This window comes from Ramularia collo-cygni, assembly GCF_900074925.1.
Source record: "Ramularia collo-cygni strain URUG2 genome assembly, contig: RCC_scaffold18, whole genome shotgun sequence".
Classification (NCBI taxonomy): domain Eukaryota; kingdom Fungi; phylum Ascomycota; class Dothideomycetes; order Mycosphaerellales; family Mycosphaerellaceae; genus Ramularia; species Ramularia collo-cygni.
This window is the reverse complement of record NW_019716272.1, coordinates 347,567-372,081: the sequence shown is the minus strand read 5'-3', so window position 1 is coordinate 372,081 and position 24,515 is coordinate 347,567. Positions and strand designations below refer to the sequence as shown.

At 50.7% G+C, this 24,515-nt stretch overlaps 11 protein-coding genes; 6 read left to right on the top strand and 5 right to left on the bottom strand.

Annotated features, from left to right (window-relative positions):
* Positions 1–91: 91 nt before the first annotated feature.
* On the top strand, positions 92–1,933 carry RCC_09581 (uncharacterized protein; the record flags this gene model as incomplete). The annotated part of the gene is made up of 1 exon (XM_023774822.1): positions 92–1,933. One exon carries the CDS (start codon positions 92–94, stop codon positions 1,931–1,933), a length of 1,842 nt encoding a protein of 613 aa, XP_023630590.1.
* Positions 1,934–2,533: 600 nt separating this feature from the next.
* RCC_09580 (probable peroxisomal membrane protein PMP47B) lies at positions 2,534–3,710 on the bottom strand (the record flags this gene model as incomplete). XM_023774821.1 has 5 exons in its annotated part: positions 2,534–2,643; positions 2,694–3,245; positions 3,299–3,471; positions 3,534–3,640; positions 3,696–3,710. The coding sequence occupies 5 exons, from the start codon at positions 3,708–3,710 to the stop codon at positions 2,534–2,536; spliced, it is 957 nt and encodes a 318-aa protein (XP_023630589.1).
* Positions 3,711–4,302: 592 nt separating this feature from the next.
* RCC_09579 (uncharacterized protein) lies at positions 4,303–6,642 on the top strand (the record flags this gene model as incomplete). The annotated part of the gene is made up of 1 exon (XM_023774820.1): positions 4,303–6,642. The coding sequence occupies one exon, from the start codon at positions 4,303–4,305 to the stop codon at positions 6,640–6,642; it is 2,340 nt and encodes a 779-aa protein (XP_023630588.1).
* A 2,002-nt stretch (positions 6,643–8,644) lies between these two features.
* On the bottom strand, positions 8,645–11,096 carry RCC_09578 (probable DUR3-Urea permease; the record flags this gene model as incomplete). XM_023774819.1 has 7 exons in its annotated part: positions 8,645–9,132; positions 9,183–9,469; positions 9,520–9,941; positions 10,067–10,564; positions 10,617–10,717; positions 10,769–10,937; positions 10,992–11,096. 7 exons carry the CDS (start codon positions 11,094–11,096, stop codon positions 8,645–8,647), a joined length of 2,070 nt encoding a protein of 689 aa, XP_023630587.1.
* An 873-nt stretch (positions 11,097–11,969) lies between these two features.
* On the top strand, positions 11,970–12,329 carry RCC_09577 (uncharacterized protein; the record flags this gene model as incomplete). The annotated part of the gene is made up of 1 exon (XM_023774818.1): positions 11,970–12,329. The coding sequence occupies one exon, from the start codon at positions 11,970–11,972 to the stop codon at positions 12,327–12,329; it is 360 nt and encodes a 119-aa protein (XP_023630586.1).
* Positions 12,330–12,605: 276 nt separating this feature from the next.
* Positions 12,606–14,611, bottom strand: RCC_09576 (uncharacterized protein; the record flags this gene model as incomplete). XM_023774817.1 has 3 exons in its annotated part: positions 12,606–12,986; positions 13,044–14,503; positions 14,557–14,611. The coding sequence occupies 3 exons, from the start codon at positions 14,609–14,611 to the stop codon at positions 12,606–12,608; spliced, it is 1,896 nt and encodes a 631-aa protein (XP_023630585.1).
* Positions 14,612–14,937: 326 nt separating this feature from the next.
* On the top strand, positions 14,938–17,097 carry RCC_09575 (uncharacterized protein; the record flags this gene model as incomplete). XM_023774816.1 has 10 exons in its annotated part: positions 14,938–14,992; positions 15,053–15,072; positions 15,147–15,438; positions 15,492–15,579; positions 15,627–15,687; positions 15,740–15,892; positions 15,943–16,173; positions 16,227–16,703; positions 16,799–16,814; positions 16,868–17,097. 10 exons carry the CDS (start codon positions 14,938–14,940, stop codon positions 17,095–17,097), a joined length of 1,623 nt encoding a protein of 540 aa, XP_023630584.1.
* A 379-nt stretch (positions 17,098–17,476) lies between these two features.
* Positions 17,477–18,231, bottom strand: RCC_09574 (uncharacterized protein; the record flags this gene model as incomplete). XM_023774815.1 has 3 exons in its annotated part: positions 17,477–17,502; positions 17,559–17,993; positions 18,087–18,231. The coding sequence occupies 3 exons, from the start codon at positions 18,229–18,231 to the stop codon at positions 17,477–17,479; spliced, it is 606 nt and encodes a 201-aa protein (XP_023630583.1).
* A 908-nt stretch (positions 18,232–19,139) lies between these two features.
* RCC_09573 (uncharacterized protein) lies at positions 19,140–19,757 on the top strand (the record flags this gene model as incomplete). The annotated part of the gene is made up of 1 exon (XM_023774814.1): positions 19,140–19,757. The coding sequence occupies one exon, from the start codon at positions 19,140–19,142 to the stop codon at positions 19,755–19,757; it is 618 nt and encodes a 205-aa protein (XP_023630582.1).
* Positions 19,758–20,361: 604 nt separating this feature from the next.
* Positions 20,362–21,996, top strand: RCC_09572 (uncharacterized protein; the record flags this gene model as incomplete). XM_023774813.1 has 3 exons in its annotated part: positions 20,362–20,610; positions 20,660–21,081; positions 21,135–21,996. The coding sequence occupies 3 exons, from the start codon at positions 20,362–20,364 to the stop codon at positions 21,994–21,996; spliced, it is 1,533 nt and encodes a 510-aa protein (XP_023630581.1).
* Positions 21,997–22,803: 807 nt separating this feature from the next.
* Positions 22,804–24,096, bottom strand: RCC_09571 (uncharacterized protein; the record flags this gene model as incomplete). The annotated part of the gene is made up of 1 exon (XM_023774812.1): positions 22,804–24,096. The coding sequence occupies one exon, from the start codon at positions 24,094–24,096 to the stop codon at positions 22,804–22,806; it is 1,293 nt and encodes a 430-aa protein (XP_023630580.1).
* Positions 24,097–24,515: the final 419 nt, after the last annotated feature.

Below are 24,515 nucleotides of genomic sequence, written 5' to 3'. Positions count from 1 at the left end.
TCACGGRTCACGACCGAGCGATGCTGTTGTTAGCATGATCATCATCATCTGAGAAATCCATCCTTGTGCAACGACCTCACGAGAACAACACATGGCTTCCTCTGCCGACTCCCTTGGGGGAAGCTTACTGGCTTGGGTACATTCCTTCGAACACGTCGGCAAAGTCGAGCATTTAGGCGAACTCAACGACGGCAAAGCCCTCTGGGCCATTCTGCAGGACGTCTCGCCCGATTACTTCGCCGGAAGTCTCCCGGAGCCAGAGATTGGCGCGTCGAGCGAATGGACGCGAAAATGGCAGAATCTCAAGCACTTGGAGAAGCAGTTGTCCATGTACTATCGCGATGTCTGCAATGGTCAGACGGATCCCGCAGCTTCCACAGGCCCGGATCTGCAAGCTGTTGCTGCGGGCTCTTCGATTCCCGATCTGGAGAAGTTGATCATGGAGATTATTCGCGCTGCCATGGCTTCGCCGGAGTCGAATCAGAGGATGGGAAAGAGGTTGCTGGGGTTGGGGAATGAGCATGCCATGGCGATTGCGTATGAGATTCGGAGTATGCAGGATGCGGAGGGGCCGCCGGATACAGCGCCTGGGAGTCGGGATGAGTCGGCGTATCAGTCGGAGCAGGAGTTGCCGGAGTCTAGACCTGTTTCGAAGAAGGAGAATGGTGGGTTGTTTGGGGATCCTTTGCTGGAGAGGGAGGAAGAGCTGCTGCAGGCCCAGGCGACGATTGAGAAGTTGCAGGCCAATCAACTTCATGCTCAGAGGCAATTGCATGAACTTCGGCAGGATAAGGAGTCGCTTCAAGAGGCGTTTGATGCTTATCGCTCGGAGATCAACACCAAAGGGCGGAAGCCGGGAGGTGGGGAGGATAGTTATCTGAAGCTGCAGCGACAGGCTGAGAGTGATCGGGCATACATTGATGATTTGGAGAACCAGTTGCAAGCTTCTCGAAATGCTGTCGAGGCTGCTGAGAGTCAACTACAGCGTGCCAAAGCCGATCATGAAGCTGGACAGACTCTCCGCGATGAGCTGCAGATGTTGAAGACGGAGAACGACGACCTGAATCAAAAGGTCAAGGCGAATGAGAACCTCAAGAAGAAGATTCAAGTCCTACAAGAGCAAGACAAAGTCAATGCATCACTCCGTGAAGAGCTTCGACAGGCCTCCGAGCGGCTCGAAGATCTCGATCGCCTCAAGCAGATGCAATCCAGCTTGGAAAAGGAGATCATCGAGAAAAAAGGGCTGATCCGAAATCAAGAATACCAAATCAACGAACTGACCACCACGCGCAAACACGCCGAATACGACGCCCGAGTCCTCGCACAAAAACTCGAAGCAGCACGAGACAGACAAGAACGCGACCACGAAGCAATCCAAGAACTCAAAACCCGTCTACAAGAGCACTCCCCAGACGACGACATGGACATTGAACCCCCAGAACAAAATAGTCCCACCGAAACCTCCTCCTCCACTCTCAACAAACCCGCCACCCGCAAACCCGACGACGAAAGTAAACCCTACAAAGACCAATTAGCCCTCCTAGAAAAACAACTCGAAGCAGCCGACGCCCGTCTCAAACAAGCTTCTCAACGCTACGCAGCCCTAGAAGAACAAACCCAAACCCGCCTCACCACATCCGCAGACAACGATAAAAACGAACAACGTCTCCAAGATCAACAAGAAACTATTGCGGAATTACGCAAAGCGTTGGAAATCACCACTACTAATCAACCTCCTCCAAGGGATATCCTCCCTCCGGATATCGCGGCGCTGCAGAGGGAAAATCGCCTCATGGTTTCTGCTTGGTTTGATTTGTCGGGACGATTGCAGCTTAATGGGACTTCTTTGGGGAGGAGGAAGGTGGAGGCTAGGAGTTGGATCGGGAGGCAGAGGGCGCTTGTTGGACCTGGGGGTGGTGTGGTGAGTCCTTGATCTTTTGATTTGATTTTGATTCGATTTGTGTGTTTGAGCTGATTTTGATTTGCGAACTTTTTAGCAGAGATGATTTTTTGATATTTGATATCGGGAATTTTGGTGGATGGTTGTTGTTGTTGTGGTTGTTGTTGATGTTGTGAAGCGTTTGATGGCGAGAAGATTTGATAGCGATATACCCCCTTCTGCAGTTCCGCCTCTGCCTGGGGCTTTTGTGGTAAAGAGTCCTTTTCTGAATGAATGTGGTATTGCAATTTTGGCCAGTTTACAGATTTTCATGTTTCTGTCAATTTCAGTATATCTGTGCCAATCCGTGGGCCACGCGACTTCTTGCGGATTGTGGTTTGGCGAGATCCTCATGACAAAATGTCTTCACGGGGAGGGAAACTTGGAACCTTGCTCAACTTCTGCATTCCTACATCGTTCATATGGTATTTCCTTCATCACAAGCACATCCCAACTATRGTATATCCGGTTCCTTTCCGGTTTCCCCTGGTCTTTTCAATCTCGACCTTCCATTTCCACACACAGGACACACACTGACAAACGGTTCATACCCCGCATCAGTGTCAATGCACATCTCTCATGCATATCTCATCCTCAAGCCTTGACGGTCCTGCGAGCCTTTTGGGTCATTTCGTACAGCGCATCCTTAAATGCGAAGAGGAAGGCAGCCGTGATGACGGACTGTGTGACCTTTGGTCCAATGCCTGTGAAAATGTCAGATTTGCAAACACTTTCGTTTGATTGAATGACATACCGCCGTAGAGACCGCCAACACCTTCCTCCTTGTAAATCTTCTTTAGAGTCGCGGTCATGCCCATCTGAGGACCCTCCTTGCTTGCAACGTGTGCACGGGACTTGACTGTAATGTATGGGTATGTGATGGACGTGGCAGCAAGCTTGCCCAAAGCTCCCATGAGGAAGCTATCGGTCGCCGTAACCTTGCGTCGCTTCTCCACCGCCTGCTTCAATTGTTCGAAGATGGTGTACTGCAGGATGGGGTTGATGACCAAGACCAAAGCTGGCAGAACACCTGCGAAAAGACGCAGTGGGCCATCTTCCCGGATGATCTTCATGAGGGTGGAGATGGTGCCCGGCTGGTTGGTCACTCTTGGCTTCTCGCCCTCCTTGGTGGGGAGAACCGTGGACTCTCTCTCACGAGCAGTCATGCGGGTGTTGACAACCCAGATGGGGTTGGTGAGGAGGACCGTCGCAGATCCCGCAAGAGCACCGGCTGCCATGGACTCGAGCGTGCTCAGCTGGAGCTTCTTGGTCGTGCGCTGGAAGAATGCGCGGGAGAACTCATACCCTGGCGTGTAAGATCAGCATGTGTGCGCTGATCATGCTCCAACATGTACCTACAGTAGTAGTACACAAAGTTTGTGACGGTGATGCCGAACAAGGCGCTGTCCAAACCGGCATATAGTCCGGTAATGCCCTCTCGGTCCAAGATCCTCTTCGCCGCATCCAATGTGCCTGTCGACGCCTTCTTCTTCTCCACTTGTGCTCGTGTGGACAGGGTGATCAACGGGTATCTAWCAACATCTTTCAGTCCTCGGCTCGTTTGCTGCCGTGAGATCAAATTGCGGGGACGAACGTCAAGGCCATGGAGAGGAGACCTCCACCTGCTCCGGCGAGCGCATGCGCCACATTATCGCTCTGTTGTTCGGCGGTGGTGGTGGTTTGGACGGCCTCTTGGATCTCCTGCATCGGGATAGTTGTTTTAGCAGACGTCACGTCCGACGCGTGGGTTTCGTACCTTTTGGGAAGACATGATGTGTTGGTGGATGTGAGGTTSAAGATGGTGGGGGGTATTCGGTGGAGGACGGTCTCACTCAGGTGTAATCACGGCGGAGTGGAAGTGGAAGAGGGGATGTAAGGTAAGTCGCCTTGTAACATCCCGGTCCACGCTCTGTATTTCTGTACCGACAGCTTTGCCCATGTGAAAGTTGCCTAGCTTCACTTCCCACGAAATGCCTCGGCCATGACCCCATCCCGTCCCATAACATAGCGTCACGAGCATCATATCATCATCGCCAAATCCGATCTCACCCGACCCGCAATTTCTTCACCTAATTACCCTTGTTCAGCATTTTATCCGCCTATTTCGACCTCACCTGCTCCAACAACTCCAAATCGGGCCCGTAAAGCAACTTCACTTCAAGCAGCGCATGCTGTCCGCTGTGTGGTGCTTTCGCCGCATCGTCTCATGCGAGTCTGCGTTTGCGAGCATTCTCGGCTGAGAAAGTGCACTTTGTACAGTCAGTGCACCGCTGCTCACTATAGTCCCGCCCATCCATCACCTACTACCACGAGAGCCCGTCTTGTGCGCAAGGCGGACCGCCCGTTTCCTCTCGCACAGGGACATGTATCGTCAGAATTCCGGCGCCGGCGCCCATCACCAATATCAGCTGTCAGCAGACGCTTCAGAATCACCTTTCGCACAGTCACAGTTCCAGTCGCCCATGTACGGCATTGACCCAAATCTGCAAGGATCACAGCACCTCCAGCCTGGTGTACGCCAAGGAAGCACTCGTCCATCCTCTCACAGTAGACAATCCTCGGTGGAGAATCCGGGCATGATGCATCCTCCCAACAGCTCATCGCCAAGAGTGGCAAACACAACGCCAGGTCCCGTGGGATATTCACCAGGATATCGTCCCAGCGACAGGACACTACCATCTAGAGATGTGACCCCAGACACCATCACAGATGCTTTTGTAGACTTCATCCTGTATTGTAACCCTCATTTCCCGCTCGATGTCGACTCGGCGATGCTCCGGAGTACCTTTCAGAGCCCTCCGAAAAGTGATAACAAGGACTTTGAAATTTTCCGTCTGTATGAGCTGCTCCAGAAATTCGACTCCAAAGAGATCAAAACGTGGGGACAACTCGCACTGGACCTGGGTGTCGAGGCACCGGATGTCTCCAAAGGGCAGTCGGTGCAAAAGGTACAACAGTACAGCGTTCGCTTAAAGCGATGGATGCGTGCGATGCATGTGGATGCATTTTTCGAGTTCCTACTTGGCAAACAGCACTCGTACTTTGTGGACATTCCGCATCCCAGCGATCCATATCCACCGGCTGGCCGCGATGGAGTCACTGCTGAGGAGGATCTTGCAATCAGAGCATTGGATCCTTCTTTCAGACCGAAGCGGGGAAGACGACGGAACTCAGAAGCCGAGTTGGACGACAATGCCGGATCAGAATCGGGAGACAGGGCTTCAAAACACCTCGACGCTGCGTTCATACATCAACATCCTGGTGGTACAATGTCTGAGATGTCGATGAGTGCACACCCTGACGGTTACAATGACCCGTGGGCCGTGGCATCAGCTGTGACACCACAAAGCTTCGCTCCGTGGTCAGGACGGCCGTCTGCAATTGGAGCCTCTAATCTGAGGTGGCAGCTAGGTCATGCAAACACGCCCAGCTCTCCGCATCCAATGACAGCTTTACCAACATCCATGTCTGCACATATTGATGCTGCATTTGATGGTGAGCCGAAGTCTGCCGTCACGCCATCATCTCGGAAGAGAAGACGGCATGGTCCTGCGGTATCCAGTGCATGGCCTTCTGCCAATGCACCAGGCGCAAAGCCCAGAGGTAGACCTCCCGCCAGTCGCAACACCCAGGACGGCCCTTTTAGTACGTTTCCCGTCGATCCCTCCAATGGGAAAGAAAAAGATCAACAATCTACCTCCCATCCGGCTCCTGCAGACACTCAACCAAACCTCGAACAGCCATCGCCTCAGATTCCCCAGCCCATGTTCCAGCTTCACGGAGAGGGTAGACCCAGTAGACTGTCACTCCACGTCCCACAGCGTACAGGTGCGCCTGTACGACTTGCCACTCCACCCATGCTCATGGTTAATGGCGAGACTGGTGCGAGTGGGACAGCAAATGAGATGGAAGATGGGAGAAGGGATATCTCCGAGCCGCCACTACTCACACAGATTGCCGCCCAGCAATATACTCCCCCAATCAGAGCAGCTCCTGCCTTTACATTCGAGACGCTCAAGCGTGTTGTCACGAGCGATTTACTTCGTGCAGATATTTCCGGCCGCCGGCAACGTTTAACTGGCGATGAAGCAAAACGTCTCGCCGACTCAGTATTAGATCGTCTCGGAGTCCCGAGAGAGGAAACTGCGGTTCCACGCGATCACATCGCACGTCTGACAGCAGCATCATGGCTGGGAGTCGGCGATCAAGTCAACGTCCCTCTCGGACCTGCCACGGGCCACGGGAAGAAAATCAACGTGACGCGGTTCCGAGTCGGACCCGATGGCTACGAGGAAATCATCTATGATGAAGACGCACAAGGCGTTCGCGAAGTCTTTGATATTTTCTGGCACGTCAGTCTTGGGGGTTGCATGGGGAGTTTCGAAATGAAGGGTTTATCTCTTTCGGCCTCGTCGTTGTCTGGTGGGGCTGCTACTGCTGGGGAGAGTGTAGAAACGACGCATGATATGATGTTGAGGAAATCTTTGGAGGCTTTGCATAAGTTGAATAAGAAGGGGTGGGTGGAGGGTAGTATGCAGGAAATTGCGAGGTCTGTGGCTAGGACTTCTTCGCATCAGCAGGATGATAATATTGATTGGAAGGCGAGGTGTAAAGCTATGGAATWTGGGACGATGATTGCTAAAGGGGAGGTGGAGAGGATGAGGAGGACTATGGTGGAGAAGATTATGGATGCTGTTTTGTGAGGGAGTTGGTAGGTGGGCTGTACAGTTACGACTTTCTTGAGGGGTTTTTGGGGAAGGGCGAGAAGGTGCTTTCTCACTTTACTTGCTGTACGTACAAGCAAGCCCGCTTGATGATCAGAACTCCAGCTTTTCACACTTCCCTGAGCCTGTCAGCTTGAACATTCCCAGACGATCTGACAAAAGTACAGTACGGCGATCCAGCCGTCTTTACAGTAAGGATCGGGGGTAATGATTTTGTGTCGCGGAAGGTGCTCGTGCCGAAGACCAGAAAGAGTGTGTTGTTCCCAGGGGATCTGATGACGACGGCTTTCATTTCAGCTTGGAATCCGGTACGATTGGAAAGGTATGTTTAATCTCCCTATCATTAGCCTGGTCCTTGCTTCTCTTTCGTCTCTATCTCTTGATGGTAGCGTTATTATGCGTAAGCCCCTGGGTCAATGATGAGTCAGATGTGTCTACGGCGTGGCGTCTATTCTAGACCCCCCGGCTTGCTCGCCTGCCTGAGATCTACTTGACAACACATTCAGATATTGAGGTGTTGAGATATCTGTGCGCAGTGCTATCTCCGTTTTCGTACCTTCTCGGCACCGCTACTGAAAGTAAGCAAGAACGCTGGTGAAACAAGGAGGATTCCCACGCGAGTTCTTATTGCATGTCGTGGGGTGCTGGAAGTGAAGGAAGAAAAAGATCGCAAACTGTTGCGCCAACTGGGCGTATCAGTCACGAGCTACAAAGACGCAAGACCAGCAAAGACAACACTCATCCGCCAGTTACGTTAGTAGTATATAACCATCAAAAGCTCAAATATATTGAAATTTGACTCTTTGATAGGGGCTTGCAATACGGAATCGTAGCATTCAAAGTCACTGTAACTTTGCCTTCTCTTGCCGCACCCAACGAACCACCTTCTCTGCTGCGCTAATATCGTGATCTTTCTTGGATATATCAAAGTCCTCGTCGATCCAGCCCGGCGTTCCCGCAGACAACAGCTCAGCGCCAAAAGCTTTGCAAGAACCCTAGTCAATCACGACAAGATGATCATTATCGTCCAATGCGATATTCGAGGGGTTGATGTCGTTGTGTGCAAGTCCGAGAGAATGGATGTGCTGCAAGGCAGCTTTCAACCCCTGTTCAAAGGCCTCTACGTCGAAGGCCGAGGCGTCGCGGAGAAATCTGTGATCTAGGATTGAATGGTATCGTTCAAGTACAATGCCGGTTATACGCCCACGCTTGGCTACACATCCATGATACGGAACGATATTTGGATGGGGGTTTTTCTTCAGAATCTCGAGAGTGTGGGCTTCGTCGACGAGCATTCGAGGCACCAATGGTGCAACATCTTCATCGAGCAGATGATACAACTGCGGGCGCTTGATGAAACAGGTCCTAGGGTCCATATCAGGAGCGATCGTAATATCTGGAGGTAATGCCGGAAAGGCTTCTTCGTCAGGGCATTTGCGTAGGCCAGTTATGAGATCCTGAACTGACAGTTCCCGTTTTCCTCGCTCTGTATTCTCCCCAACCCAGGCGTAATCGTCTGGATCAAGATGGGTAAACATTGACCGAATGAACCGGGATGTGCCTATTTCGTGCTGTTCGAACAGGACGACATCTGCCTTTGTTTGAATGGCAGGTGCAGAGTCGGGCAGACTGATAGCAGATGCAGAAGCCATGACTGAAAGCCGTTGATGAAGGTCAAGCGCAGACTGTCGGGTGTACGCGGCGGAGAGACGTGTCTGTCTATGCAATAGAGCGGTGACCTCTGCAGAGTATTCAGGTTTCAGATAGATCCGACGCCCCATCGCAGGTTTTTGGCGACTTGCGTGCCTTACCGGTCAGGCGGGGTACTAGCTCTCACTGCGAAGTGCAAAGAGCATACTTCTCCTGTTCGGGTACTTGGACGCATCTTGAAGCATTGAAACTCATCAAAGCATACAAGTCGTAGAGCTACATGTAGATTTTATTCCGCGCTGCACTCCTGGTGCGCCAATGCAGATTCTATTCACTTCTCCGAGTCCTGAATCACAATTGTTTCCGGTCGTGATTCCCCCGCAGGTTCTCCTTCCAGAACTTGAGAACTGTTGGCATGCACGCGAGGCTTGCCTGTAATATCTCGCCACATACCTCCAAAATTCCGCGCTATACTAACTCTCCCCTCCCAAAGAGGATAAAATCCAACAGCCAAGGTAGAGCACATGAGCCATATGATACCAACAATAACCCATCCCGAGAAAAACGCTTGGTTGAAAATGTATCGAGTGCCGAAGAGAGGCATGGGCCATAGAACGAGTAGAACGATCGTCATGATCGATGTTGTATACTTTGCAATCTTCGAGGCGCGGAGCAGTTTTGCTTGCTCTGCGGCTTGTTGTCCCGCRTTTGCGTCCATGTTCCGTTCCTCGTCGGGGTTTTGAGCAAGGCGATCGTTGGTGGTCTTTTCGGAGTCGTCGCCGAGGCGAATTTGTTTCATTGATACCCAATCGTAGTCGTCTGGCTCAATGTTAACATGGGATTTCGAGGGGAAGAGAGAGGCCACTTACCGATACCGAAGATGAGTGTCAGAACTCCAATAAAGATTGCTGGCGAGAGAAGCGCAACCACATTACCGGCGAGCATTGGATTGTTACTACCAGACGTCTCCACACTGACGACTCCGTCGTTCAGCTTCGAGGTCGTCACGAGCCATGCGGTGATGCTGCATGCAAGTCCCAAAACGGGACTGAGGGTGGCAGCCCAGCGATTCTGACCCTTCCACATTAATGTCATGGTCGCAGGTAGAACTGCGGAAGAAATGATAACGCCCATGAAGAGGTACAACCAGCCCATGCTATACTTGTGTCAGCTTGATCTCAGCAAGTCTTCGAGTGTTGAACATACCTGATGCCCGCGTAGAACAGTCCGGTGGACAGAGACGCCATGAGGATACCCCATAGAGCGACGCAAGCATGTGAAGTGTAAATCAGACGTGCTCCGCTAGCCTCCGGATTGATGTATGTTCCGTAGACATCATAAGTCAAAATGGAGGACACAGCGATGAGCTGGGCAGAGAATGCGCTAGTGACTGCCATGAATACGATCAGTAAAGTGGCTACTGCGCCACCAGATCCAAGCAAAGCAACAGCAGCGTATGGAAGCGTCAGTCCTGCACTGATAGAAGCCTCGTCCATTGGCGCTGGGTATGTCGGAAATCTTGGGGAGCCCTGAAGCGCGAGAGCGGCCAGCCCCATTGTTGTAGCGCAAAGCCATGGGATTGCGAACCAAGAAAGGCCCCCAATGATATACCCGGGAAGAGCATGGACCTACAAGTGGTGACGGAAAAGAATTAGCGTTGCCTCAGACAAATTGAAGCTGAAGCAAAGATTTTGGGCAGCGTGCAAGACATCTCTGTGGCACGCTGATTGCTCTTTGCTCAGGGTTCACCTACCGGTGATGCCGCGATGGCCTTGTTGTAATACCCGTTGTCCATGAACACGGTCCCAAAGTTGCCAATGATGTTAATGACGAAGAWGATGGCACCCTCCTTGCTTCTCATGGTGAGATAGCTTCCTCCGGCATTCCCCTCGACCGGTTTGACGACAGCAAGTTCTTGCAAGCGCTCATATACAATTTTCGTAGATCCCAGAGCCTCTCCACCGGCATACGTCGTAAATGCAAATATCAGAAGGATGATGAGCAGAATGACAGTGTGAACATAATCTGTCAGGAAGGTAGCCTTGATGCCTCCAAACATGGTATAAACCATAACACCCAATGGTAGGAGGAAGCAAGCCGCAGCCGTAGGGACTCCAGTCAGAGAAGTCACCACGGCGGATCCACCAGTGAGAAGCATGGCGGAGACCAAGGTGTTGGTGAAAAGTCCGAAGGTGATGTACACAAAATGAGTTACCGCACCGTAGCGAGCACGAACGACTTCCAGGAATGTCTGAGTCCATGTCAGCTCAAGGTTTGCTTCACGCAACTGAGATGGTTCTTACATGGGCATTTGGCGCCCGTCTCTTGAGCTCAATCGCAACGGTTGCGAAGAGCAAAATCTGAACAGTGGCACCTGCCGCATACCAAAACGGTCCTGACACGCCTGCAGTCGTTAGCTTTCAAAGGTAGAACATATGCTAGACAAGAAAGATACCGTATCGGAAAGCCACCGAGGTGCTCTGCAGAAGCGTCGCGGCCCATGTCCATGAAGAAACCACAGCGCTAGCCACAAGACCGGACTTCACAGTGCGACCAGCAGTGGAGAAAATCTCAGAGGTCTGGTGCTCATTGTTGTACCTCTTCAACGCCCATGTCGTAAATACCTTCACCTACGTCAGTTGCTGTAGAGAAGGAGGTCTGAGAGAAATATGACAAACCATTCCCAGCGCGAACAAAGCCCCAAGCCCGAGTATGATTCCATATCCCCAAGCTTGGCCCAGGGACGAGGCTGAAACTCCTGTTGGTGCGGGACCGCCTGCCATTTCGATTGATATCGATTCTTGTCGATTGAAAGTAGCTCCATCATCGGAGGGGAGTCACTCTTATTATTATGCACCCCAGCTCTGGGGAGCTGCCTATCCTGGTTCATCGGTGCTAGATATGGCTTAGCTTGCAAAGATTGTGTGCTTGGCGGAAGAACGAGAGCCTTGCTCTATGCGCATGGACTGCAGCCAAAGACTGTGAGCAACCGCATGTTGAAAACACCTCTCGTCGTATCTTGACATCTAAGCGACCAGCTMTCGCCTGAAAAGATGCTACACCATGTCCCGTTATAGCGAAAGTTCTCAATGCGCAAGACAGTAGCCGATACTCTGCCAATCGAAACGCCGTGATCGGGCCCCCATGAGCCGGTCCTGGAAGTTCTTGACACACAACGATAACCGTGGCGTTAAAGAGGCCGCGGCGACTACGGATAAAAAGTCGGCGGGCGAGATAAGAGCTGATAAGATGACGGATCCTAAGAAGAATGAGGTGATGACAGTAGCGCATTTAAAACGACGGGCCGGCCGATCGTCGGGAGAATCATAGAGAGTCTTGGCAGTGCTGTCGGCGGGCGCTAGCAAAGCATCGCTAAGGACGTCAAACCTGACAACGTGCAATGTTCAACACTTATATAGATCACGACGGCGACGAATCGCTGTGGTACTGCCGCCAATCCCCGTCACTAGATAGATGGTCTCCACCATGGCCGACACGAATCAACGAGACACCATTCGACCCCAAACCATTTTCATTGACATTTGCCGAATGGCGGACGTTCCAAGCCGATTCACCAAGACGGACGCACGTGCTGGCGATTGCCGATGCACCACGTGGAGATACCTAGTATCCACCCCGGACAAGATTCGCGAGCAATGGAAGACGATTTGCACGTTCAGATCGGGGATCCTCTGCCCCTATTTGGGGTTCCGTATGCTGTCGAGGAGAACATAGATGCTGCGGGATCTGATACCACTACAGCTTGCCCGATACACTCTCAACATCATGTCCATGCCGGTACAATTGTAGTCGCGCGAATCACAGCATGCGGTGCAGTCGTGGTGGGGCAGACGAATCTTGGCCAGTTCGCTACCGGGTTGGTGGGTACGCGCTCGCCATGTCAGTTCATCAGAAACTCTCTCGATTCTGGCCTTCACCCTGGAGGACGCCGGATTCAACTTCCAGCTCGCCTGGAGGGAGACAGTACAGAAGCCTACTCTCGGCAATGTCCTTAATGGACGACACCCTCACCATGTGTTGGTCTTGCATTGAGCAAGCGAACAATCGGAACTCCAACGAATCCGCAGTGGTTGGAGAATGAAACCATGGCGAAGGCATACTATCAAGCCCTGTTCAAAGCTCAGAACCTTAGCTGGTCAGCGAAAAAGGTCGATTGTTGATTGTTGGACCATTTGATAGATCTACTCTACGATGTACCGTGGGTTGCCGAGTGTTACGCTACAATCACATCCCCTCCCCGACCAGGAACTTGGAAGTTATGACTTCATAAACTATTCTGCTGGCAGTAAACTATATTTGACGCCTGCTTGGGCCATTGCACCAAGACGCAGCGTCTCCTGACGACTATCGGATGCCACGAGAAGAGTAGCAACGAAGCGAAGTTTACCCTGCCGTGGATCAGGAACCTTATCCCCTCGATGAAGCATCAAATAGTATTCCATAACGGCAGTTTTGAGCTCCGGTTCACCATCCATGAGTTCCTGCACAACGTCATCGGAATTGAAAGTCCCGCCCGCAAGAGCCGGTATGAAGACAATTTCAGCGCATGCATGCTGTGTCCCGCCAACGAAAGAATGACACAGCTGTTCCGCACGCTGTGTGGCGCCTACCGCAAGTAGTAGCTGTATGACGTGATAGTCGATTCCATAGATGTGAGTGACAGCAGTAACGGCTTGGATGCCTGGAGCCCGAGCGTTGACTTCCAATAGGAAGATCCCAGGGGAAGAGCCAGTGGCAAGATCAGCCTCTTTTCGTTGGAGATCGAGAACTCCATTCTGTCCGACTGCKAATTCTTTCGCGGAGTTCATCATGCGGGCTTCGACATGGAATACTCCTGTCGAGAAACCCAGATCCAGCAGCGCTTGATGCAAATACTGCTTTGCCAAATCCTGTTCGGACTGGTCTAGAGCAGAAGGGTATATCATCCCTGTCTCAAGGAAAGAGTCGTGTTCTCCCGCGCCGGCTATATCTCCCGCACACGGCAGATTGTCTGAAAACTCGCAGAAGATGATTTTCTTGTCCAGAAGCACAAAGTTGACGTCGAATTCAGGGCCGTCGATGTACGGCTCTACAGCCAGATCTTTCCCATGTTGGAGGACCAAAGAGTGAATTGTCGATTCCAGCATGTGCTCGGCATTCACTCGCGTGACGCCCTGTGAGCCACCCCCTACTACTGGTTTGACAACAAGAGGGTATGATAGTGGGTGTTGTGATTTCTGCACCTGCTCCATGAGATCCTCAAAGCTGGTACAGCCGAACGCTTTGGGCTGGTCTTTCATAGATTCGCGGCATGTATGTTTGTTCACCACCTTGGCAAGCGAAGTTGATGGTGATGTCTCTAGGTTCAACATCTCAGCAGCCGTGCCAGTAGCCACAAGATACGAGTCGGAGAAGGATATGATGCCATCGAATTTCAGTCCGGTTTCTTTCATCGCTTCGACAATTCGCTTTGGTAAGTCGTCATCCAGGGTCATGTCCATGGGTAGGAAGGCTTCCCGGAGAAGGGAGTGATCCGGACTTGCTAGCCAGTGACCTGGTTTATCGAGGATGACCAAGTTGATGCCAAGCTGTAAAGCACGATCGAGCATGTTCTGCCGGAACGCGAGGTTGAAGCCTCCTTCTACGACTGCAATTCGAGTTCTTTCCAATGGTGCTGGGCTTAACCAGGGCAAGGAAAAGCGTCGAATCAATTCTTTGTCTAACGACAGCCACTGCTTGTCTAGATCCTGTTTACTAGAGCTTTCGATCATCAGGCCCGCGACAGCTTCTGCGAATATTGAAGGTATKTCATCCTCCTTACCCGGCGGCTGACTTGGTGACAGTGATTGCAGAGACTTGAGTGCACTGAAGAGATCGATGACCTGTGGACAGTCCACCATGCGCGACTGAAATACTCCGGCCCATGACACGTAGCCTGTAGTGCAAGGGAAGAAGAGCCTGGCTGCAACATAGGCCTTTTGGCTGCTCGCGGCATGTTGTCGAAAACGGCGATAGAACGAGAGTCCAGCGCTCTCTTCGGCTTTTTCCAGGTGARTTCCATTTAGTTTCGTGGTCTTGGAGCACGCTTTGAGGGGTTGATCATTGTTGAAGATGATATCGATGCTGTGTAGCTTGGTTATGACACTGGTCTTGTCGTCGCTACTGACGGTCAAGGAGAATGGCGTCGTTGCTATATCTGGTCAGCAATCACATAGTAATACCGCTGCAATTTCATGTCCTTACCACCGTTAAGGTCTGGAAGGTCATCACCATCAGCGAGAGTGATCTTAGCAGGCATGTTGTAGAGAAATGTCAGATGCAATACAGCTGAGGTCTGCTATTTCCACTTTACAGTCTTAGCAATCGCCACTGCCCTTAAGCAGAGCATCGGAGATCTTCGTATTGCGCAAGTGGTAGTGCAGGACCTCAATAACGCCATGTGGAAGCCTCCTATACTCCAAGGCCTCCCGCACGCTGAGGCCACCACATGATGCAGCCGCCATAGTACGCACGCYGACAGTATCTCTGGGCTGTCTGACACAGCTCTTCTCTCAACGTATAATCTTCCTCCTGTGGCTTTTGGCGCAACTTGATGCTCGCTGTTGTTATTCCAAGTCAAGCATGATGTCAGCAAGTTCAAGGTCAACTTCAGCTTGGCGAACCAAGGCACTAATATCCGGTAAAGTACCTAACCTTGTGCAGCTAATCCCACAAGAATATGGCTGACTAAACACGATAGCTCTGATGCTCTGCAATTTTGTAAGTCCCCATCAATCAAATACAATGACAATAATGAGTTCTTGGCTAACAATGTCCGGCCTGATGCCTTTCAGCTCATCTCTTTGCAATCAAGTTCTTCCGCCGCCACGTATTTCACCATCGCCGCGGAGTTTGGCCGGGCCAATGAGGCGACATGGCCTGTAAACGGAACCTTGATCGCGTCGCTCATGGCCCAGCCGCTGTTCGCTCGCATGTCCGATCACCTGGGGCGTAGGGCGCCATATGTAACGGCTGTCGTTATCTTCGCCATAACCAATGCTCTGAGTGCTTTGGGCAGTGGCTGGCCGTGGTATCTTACTATTCGAACCCTTTGTGGTGTGGGAAGTGGAGGCATGCTTGGTCTGGGTAGGAACTTCTTTTCGACATGTGAATTGGAGCTCTCATTGAACAATTTCCAGGTTCCATTACCCTTACGGATGCTGTAGGCTTGGACCAGCGGCCTTTTTATCAGTCCATCAATTATTTGGTGTATGGGGCGGGCTCAGGGTACTATGTCAGCATCTACTTAAATTATATCAGCTGATGTTTTATAGATTAGGGGCCGCTTTCGGTGGCACTATAGTCCAGCACTTTGGCTGGCCATGGCTCTACGTTGTATGTATCCGAAAGTAGTCTACACGTAGCAGGCTTCACTAACTAAGAACAGGTGCAATTCATAATCGCCATCCCGGGTGCGATTTTGCTTATACTATATGCACCTGGTGCCGATGAATTGTCCGAGAAACATTCGATTGACAAAATTCTTGGAGGTTTTGTGCAGTCCATGCAGAAATTTGACTGGAAAGGCGCCCTGTACTTGGTGAGTTGCGTATCAAGCTACGTAGATTCCTCTAACCATTGTTGTCGCAGTGCGTGTCTCTTTTGGCTCTGTTCATCTTTCTCTCCCTGGGTGGGAATACATTCCCCTGGACACACCCGACTGTCATCTCCACAGGGGTCACCTTTGCGATTGCCGGTTTCATTCTCTGGAGACATGAGATGGCGGTTGAGATGCCGGTCCTGCATGTGCAGCTCATCTGCAAATCACCCATCTGGAACTTTCTACTGGCCGGGTTTCTCCTGAACATGATAAATCACACAGTAAGCATTGTCTAAACCGTCTCTCGGATGCCTTGTAACTGATCTGGTCAAAGGCGATGTATTATGCGCCAGTATTTTTCCAGACGGTCCTTCTGGATACGCCGGAACGAGCGAGTGCCCGACTGGTATTCCCATCTCTATGCTTCACTTTTGTGAGCGCTCTAACATCCTACATCATATCACGCACAGGTTCGCCAGCGTTCACGCTATACGGCAGCCAGCCATTTCTATTACTCGGAAGCGCAGGCCTAGTCGTCATGGCCGCAACGGCGCTGACTTATCCACTGAACAACATTGCGTACACCCTTTCGCTGGGAATTCCGGTCATTGGGGCCAGTATGCTGGCTCCTAGCGCTCTGTTGACCCTCTTACACCTTTGCGACCCCGAGGATCACGCAAGTGCGAACAGTAGTTATATTCTTGCCAGGACTTTGGGAATTTTTGGCGCCACTGCGCTGGGCTCTACCGTGCTGCAAAACACTTTCGAATATGCTATCCATAAAAGAGAGTTGTCTACAGAGACCCTCCAGGTATGTAACCTTAAAAGCTCTTAAACTCTACTGACCGGCCATAGGCTATCCAAAACGTCCGAAAAGACATCTCACTTCTTGAAGGAATGCCACAGGACCTACAAACAATCGGTAATCTAGCTCATGCTCTCTCTATTGACAATCGTTTGTTGACAAAATAACAGTACGGGAACTGTTCGCCGTTGCTTTGCTTGCCGTTTTCATTCTGGGATTCTGTTCCGCCCTGATGATCTCCTTTAGTCTGGCGAAAGTGTACCTAAGAACGAGAAGGATGCTAGCACGAGGCACAGCAATTCCTTCCGAGCCTCCTTCCGAACACGGTCTCGACGATTTCTCTGATGGACCCGATACTGAGATGTCTCAACTAGGGACAATGGCGACTAGTCCGCATTGAAGATGCGTGTCTATCACAAGTTGAAGAACATTAATAGGGCGTTATACCTTAGCTTAGTGAAAGGAATTGGCATGAATGTTTATTAGAGATAAGACTACGTCGCCCGCTTATTTACTGAGCTCCCTGCTCTGCTCGTGCGACGACAAGGTCGCTTGAACAAGTTATTGCGAGCACTTTGATGAATAGTCTTGAAATGGTGCTGCATATTATCTGCACATTCTGTAAATCAGCGATGAAACATTTTCCAATGAGACTGCATCAGAAGTAGCACGCAAGATTGTCAACAAACATACCTGCACGACTAAAAGTCCGATCACATTCCATCACCGGGCACCGGAACTCAGGCTTGTGCGTAGCAGAATGCCTCACAAGATCCTTCTCACTCGTGAATCCAATCGCTGCCCACTTACAGCCATCTYCAGAGCAAAAGTATCTCCGCACATGGCTATTGTAATGCTTACGCAAATCACAAGCACGCTCATAAACTTTTTTCGACTTGCAGCCTTCGAATTTGCACCGCCAGTCGCCGTATTTGTCCACGTATCCGATCTCGAAGACGTCGTCTGGTTTCCATCCTTCTCTGGCTTCGTGCTCGGAGGCTTGGTCTTCGTTGGATGAAGATGTGAGACTTTCGGCGAGGGAAGCTTCTTCGAATGTATGTAAGTCTTCTTCTTGCCAAGGAAGACATTCCAGGCCCGTATCACCGTCGAATCCATTGAGCGACCAGACCATTGGCGATGCCAGGCTTACTGAGGCGGTGGCTCCAGATACTTCGCAATTCGCTGGTGGGAGACCAATAGTGGTGTTGAGCTTGATCGAGGATTGGGAAGATCTGCCACGATACTTTCCGGTCGTTCGCGGCACGGTACAAGAGCTCGAGATATCGTTCATTGGGCCTATTATTTCCTCGCGTTAGCCTACGTACGATGTTGGGAATTTTTCAAAATCCATTGCATGTAAAGATGATCTGATCATGGGGATATACTAACTACCCTGCAAGATGGAAGCCAGCTCTTGGGCGACAGGCATATCGTATTGGGCAAGCGACCAACCCAGGTCATGGAAATCCGCTTCAGCAGCAATATCTCCGAAACTGAAGCATTGGTCAGTTTCGAGGGAGGAGAATGAGGTCATGATGTGAAAGTACGGCCTGACATTGTACAGTCTGTTTGTGAGCGAGAGCACGCGACATATATGATCTGCTGCCCTAGCCAGAAGAAACGCAGAAGGAATGCAGAAGGAATGCAGCAAAGACATGCAAAGTGAATCAGGTTGTCATCATCATTCACCGGTTGGCTAATTGTTCAGATCTCCGATTAAATCTGTTCTTTGGGTGTGAAGGATTTTGGGAATCTGGAACGAGGCTTGTAGGAAATTGATGAGATAGGAAGGTGCATCGCAGCTCATCTCAGCCCCAAGGCGCCACGCTGTAAGCTTTGTCAAGCCCTCTGAGGGGCGAAGCTTGGTAGATTAAGCTATGGTAAGCCTGTCACGCGGCCCTATTCCTGCTCTGTATACTTCTATAGTCTGCCCTATTTCTTGCTCGCATGGCTAGTCTCCAGCCACTGTGTTGGACCATTTTAGCTCACCGAGGTTCCTCGACGGGGAAAGGGCCACGAATCTGGGTGTAGACTCTCGATCGAAGACAACTAGCTAGATACTACCGTATCTGCTCTCGATTGTACTACCGGTGCCACGTTTCACCAGAATAAGACCTGTCCGAATGCCCCCATGTCTTAAGGTAGGTTAGGTATGTATGTTGTTGCAACGCTTATTAAGAGGCTTCAATCCTAAACTCAAATTTAGTGGCACGCTAGGCGATTTTTAGAATCTTGTTCATCAGGCTGGTCCGTGCTCACAGCTAGTGCAGCGGGGGCGGGCGGGATCGGCAGCTCATCGATCCCTTACTTTGCTGGTGGCCGCACTGCAAGCGCAGCGACAATGGTAGCCTCTCAACGGATGTCGACGAGAGCTCATACTAAAAGGCGACGACTACCAAAACCATAATCACAACCTCAACTACATACATTACGGCCACCAACATGCGGGCAAGCCCAATCATTCACCTAAACGGTTTCCCGGGCACTGGGAAGTTGACCATCGCTCGCGAGTTGATAGATCTGCTTAACAGTCGCCTGGGCACACTTGGCGGCGAAGGAGAGCAGGCTTTGGATGCTTCGAAACTGGTCCACAACCATCTCCTCATTGATCCTGCCGACGCCATACTACATCGGACTCAGCCAGGCTACCAATCCTTGCGCAAGGCACTCCGAGAAGTGATCTTCACAGCCCTGGTCGACGAAAAAGCAACCCACGGAACTACATATGTCTTTACAGATTGGCAGTCTGGAGATAGCACTGGTACCCAGGTCTGCAAGGAATTCATCACCATGTCGAAAAATCGCGGCTGCGAATACATTCCAGTCATCATCACCTGCGACGAAGACGAGAATTGTCGAAGACTGATAGATGGTCAGCGGGAGCAATGGAGTAAGGTTAGAAATGTGGATTTACTCCTTCAATGGAGGCAGAGAAAAGATCCGCCTCCGGTGTATGAGTTTCGTGATCTTGAAAGACGGTTAGAAGTGGACGTCACCAAACTTAGCGCTAAGCAGGCGGCAGAGGCCATTTTCAAGCATGTTTCGCCCTACCTATCATAGAGGTAAACATTTTGCTGTCAGCTAGACTTGGCGGAGGGTATGGATAGTCTCCACAGAATACATTCTTACCAAAACCGCCACTGCTCGTGTTGCGACCCATCGCTCACAAGATCCAAAGAGAGCAGTGCAGAGGTGAACAAAAGTGTCCACGGATTCTGGTCCGATATCTCCTTGATCGCTTTTCCTCTCAAAAAGAAAATCTACATATCGAATCGCAATGCAACAAGAACCATACCTGAGACCCGCGTCCAATCATCACGAAGAGTTCTAGCAACCTCGCCAAAAACCTGAGATGTGCGAAGAGACGTTGATCTTGAGTTATATCCCACGAGCCGCATCGGCAGCTAGACCACGTGGGCGAGAATACTCGATTGCGTCTTTGATGCATACACGCTAGGCTATTTCAACAATTTCCGGCCGTTCCAAGCAGGAGGCCGTTCGCTTCTAGGGCACACACGGCCAGCAATCATAGCATCTAGGGCTGAAATCGTCTGCATATGTGTCATGCTCATGACCATCAGAGCATTGTCATTCCGAACAGTTTCATACCACCACTTCTTAGAGAACTTCTGTATCGAATCTTTGCATAGCTCCGCCTTCAGCCATGGATACAGCAAGCGTTCAGGAGGCACCAATATCCATCATCTTACACGCAGGCGCAGGCGAGTCGTATAGAGAAGGAGCGGAGTCTATTCCCGACTTTCTGCGTACATTGGCTGCTGATGCCAGTGAAAGGCTCTCAGCTGGGACATCCGCACTGGATGTTGTTGTACACGTCACTGCTGCCCTGGAAGATCATCCACAATTCAATGCCGGGAAAGGCGCATCATTGAACATTGAAGGCGAACATGAGGTAATGAAAAACACTCTCACACGGGGTCTTTATTTCTGAGCTGACATAGAGATACAAGCTTGAAGCGGCTGTTATTGATGGAGCCACTGGGGAATATCGCGGTGTACTCGGTGTACGTCGCACGAGAAACCCTGTTCGACTCGCTCATGCGCTTCTGAAAAATGAGAAAATCGTTATGGTATCAGGGGCTGGAACCGATGACCTTGCTGCATCTCATGGCCTTGAAATGGTTGACAACTCGTACTTTACAGTGCCAGATAAACGCACATATTGGGCAAACAACGTTCATAGACATGGCTCCATTAAAATCGAGCGGCATGGAACCGTGGGCGCAGTGGCGATGGATAAGAAGGGTAATCTTGCAGCTGCGAACTCTACTGGTGGTACCATGTTTAAGATTGTCGGTCGTATTGGTGACACCGCAATCAGTGGAGCTGGGATTTACGCAGATTCTGACATCGCTATAGTGTGGTTTGTAGACAGGAGTACCTTGGCTAAACAATATGAACTAACAAGTCTCACAGCAGCGGAAGCGGAGAGGCAATCTTGAAATCCCGGGTTGCGAGTCGTATCGCAGATGGGTTTCACCACGGTGTCGATCTACAAACAGCGATGAAGTCGGCATTGATGGCTTCAGCAGATCACGATATAAATTCGTCATGCGGAGTCATTGCTCTGACTAGAGGCGGGAATATGATCAGTCTTTGCAACGCACGAACCTTCGCAGTTGCCAAAGCTCAGTCGACAAGCTATGCGGAAGCTTGTATTATGCAAAACTCATTCACGCACTTGAGACAGTTGACGTTCCTGGAAGACGCAGAATGTACTGTTGGGTATGCGAAGTATCCAACTATGGATGGACAAGCTATTCTAAAGCTCCACGGTGGTCGACAACTTACAGGTCTGGATCGGGATATCTTCAAAAGTGTCTGGAATACGCTCGAGCGATCCGTCGATGCTTTGATGGAGTTTCATGGGAAGACATGTTGCAGCTGTACTACATCCCAAGAAGGAATCCAGATATTCCCTCACTCATCATTGAGTCTATTGGAAAAGAAGACTCCTCAGCATATCCTCTTCCTCGACCACGGCGAATCTCGTTCGGATCAGGCTTGGCAGTACATACTGTCCGAAACGCAAAAAATTGCATGTGATGCCCAGCTTCCTGTCGGGACATTGCAGATTCAGATCGATTTTCTGGGAATGGAACGCGTACACTTGGGTGTGTCTATACAGGAGAAGACACCATCACTATTTCCGAAATGTGCAGAATACCAATCTAGCTACTTGGGATGTCCTTCGACGGAAGCGGGACCTAGGGCTATTAATCTGCCTGCTTTGAAAGAAGGCGCGAAAATGCTGGCCGAAATTCTGGGGAGTAGTTGATTGTTTCGATGGAGCCTATGAGGTTACTCTTTGATAGACAATGCACGATCGTACGGGCGAGAACAGTCACGAATGATTTTTCTCCTGTTAATGGTTCAATCCTAGGAAGAGGAGGACGGGGACCTGTTCGCAAAATTTTATCGTGATTTTCCCCCTGTATAGGACTTTCCTAGCATTGGTGCCCAATCTGGTCAAGATATGCTTGACCACAGTATAACAACAGATACTGACCTAGTCAGATTGTCACAAGCCGAGATAGCGAGGAATTATCATTTCTCGCCGGAAGCTGATGTTAGACTCAGTCCATTGGGACAAATTCGACGGAGCTTTGATATTTGGTGAGCGAGGAAAGCGGTTACAATGCCTTGCAGATCCTTGTCTACTAGCTGGTGATGCTCAGTATTAATGCACTTACAAGGGAAAGTATGGGACGCGTGAAACGAGTTTCGAGTGCCACACCGGAATCCTTAAAGGGATGATGCAAACCATCTCTGACATAGGTAAAACCTGCCCATGAGGTATTTGGCCCATCCAATATTGCGATAGGCCCACTCATGCTGACTGAGGAGAAGGATTCCTCCTAAAAATTCCTAGTACTGAGCGCTTTCTGGCTCATCCAAGTAGGTAAAGTACGGCAGATTGAAGAATCACTACTAACTCCACGCGATTGCATCTCACGAGAAAATGATCTCCAAATATGGAACGAGCATGGCATTGATGAGACTACGGAATACGATGCCCTGTTGCTATCGCATCACATCAAGTGATCCTCTAGACTTCAGGACATCCCACGGCGCTTCCAACCAATCAAGGGGCAATTTCCAAGCCCTTGAGACGAGGAAGCAATTGCACATCTCGAACATCATCGTGCTGCAAAACCCACGCCAGGACCCGTTCAAGACCCATTCCCCACCCCGAGGTCTTCAAAGGCTTGACATCCCGCATATCGACGTACCATTCGTACTCTTGCGGATCAACCTCATGTTGCCTCAGCGCCTGCAGCGTATCTCCCACAACTTCATGACGTTCACCGCAGCCCAACACTTCTCCTAATCCCAGAAGAAAATCTCCAGTCTTGGCCTTCACCCCAGCGCCACGATTCTCTTTGCGAGTGTATGCTTGATAGAATGGCGTGCTAAGGTGATCGGGCTCCGTCAACCATACAGCCCCTCCGAATCGAGCCATGAGCATTCTCTCCCCAGCACGTGTGATTTTCTTTCCGAAACGATCCTGGCCAGGAATGACATACTCCCACATATCCTCAGTAAGTTCTGGAAGCGCAAGAGCCTCTTCCACTGTCACAATCGGGAATGCATTGCCGTGCTTTTCATAGAGATCCAGCAGAGACTGGAGATGTGCCGTGGAACCCGCACAAGCCTCGATTTCACGGCTGTGGTGGGTTAAGAATGCTCGCGCGATGTGAACCACATATTTATTGGCGATGGTTATCGCATCGTCCAATCCGCCTAGGAGCTCGCATTCCACATGGCAGAATTGATTCAAGTGCGTCGAATCGTGGTCTTCGCCGCGGCAGGAGGTTCCGACATAGTAAACTCCTGGCAAACCATCCTCGAAACGCAGTGCGTATTCCAGTAAGAATTGCTGGGAATCGGCCAGGTAGGTTTGGCTGTCGTTCAATGAGATCGATACTGGCTGGGAGTCGGAACCGAAACCCATTGGGGAAGATATGCTTCCCGTAGTCAGAGGCACGATCAGGTATCTGTAGCCCACAGTGGGGTCTCGAAAGAAGTCGTTAGAAGACCCGAGGAAGGTATCCTGCAAGCGGAACAGGGTCGTGTGCCAGGGGGAGTTCATGGCACGAATTGCGTAGCCCTTTGTGTCCCTCCACAAGTCCCGATCACTGGTAGGTCCTTTGTCAAATGTGACAACTTTCTTTGCGTCCATGCTTTTCACTAGATTTTGAGAAGTCTCCGGCTCAAGGTCCGAGGCGGAGGTGTTGCTGTCACCATTGCTACCATCGTCGCTGCTGGAGCTTGTCGAGTTGCTACCAGATATGTGTTCAACGATGGAAGCTGAAGATGTCTTCGCGTCATACGATGCTAGATCGTTCTGGAGGTTCCCGTTCATCATGGTGGTCATGTCGTCGAATTTTTCGAATTTGTCTCGATTAGGAAGTCTGCGGTGTGGATCAGAAGAGGTGTGAGAGGGTGATGATTTCTACACATCAAGGCAATGCCATTGACTATAAAAGCAGTCATATCGTAGCTTTTCTTGAGTGTATGCTACTGGAAACACAGCAACGCAAGGCCGTCCGTACCTTTAGAGGAAATTCCGATGTTAGTGGCGGCCTCACCATGTGTCTGGCTTTCACTTGCAACTAGGTCGCCGCTAGTGCTTCGCGGCCAAGCCCAATGCTTGGCTCGAAGTGACGAATCTGATTGCTGCTTAGTAGGGACTTAGTAACAAGGTGTTATGGTGAGCTTTGATTCGTGGTTGGGGTTTTGTGGTGAGAGCTACGCTTGCTATCGTTGACTTGAGAGCACCGTCGATCAAATCGT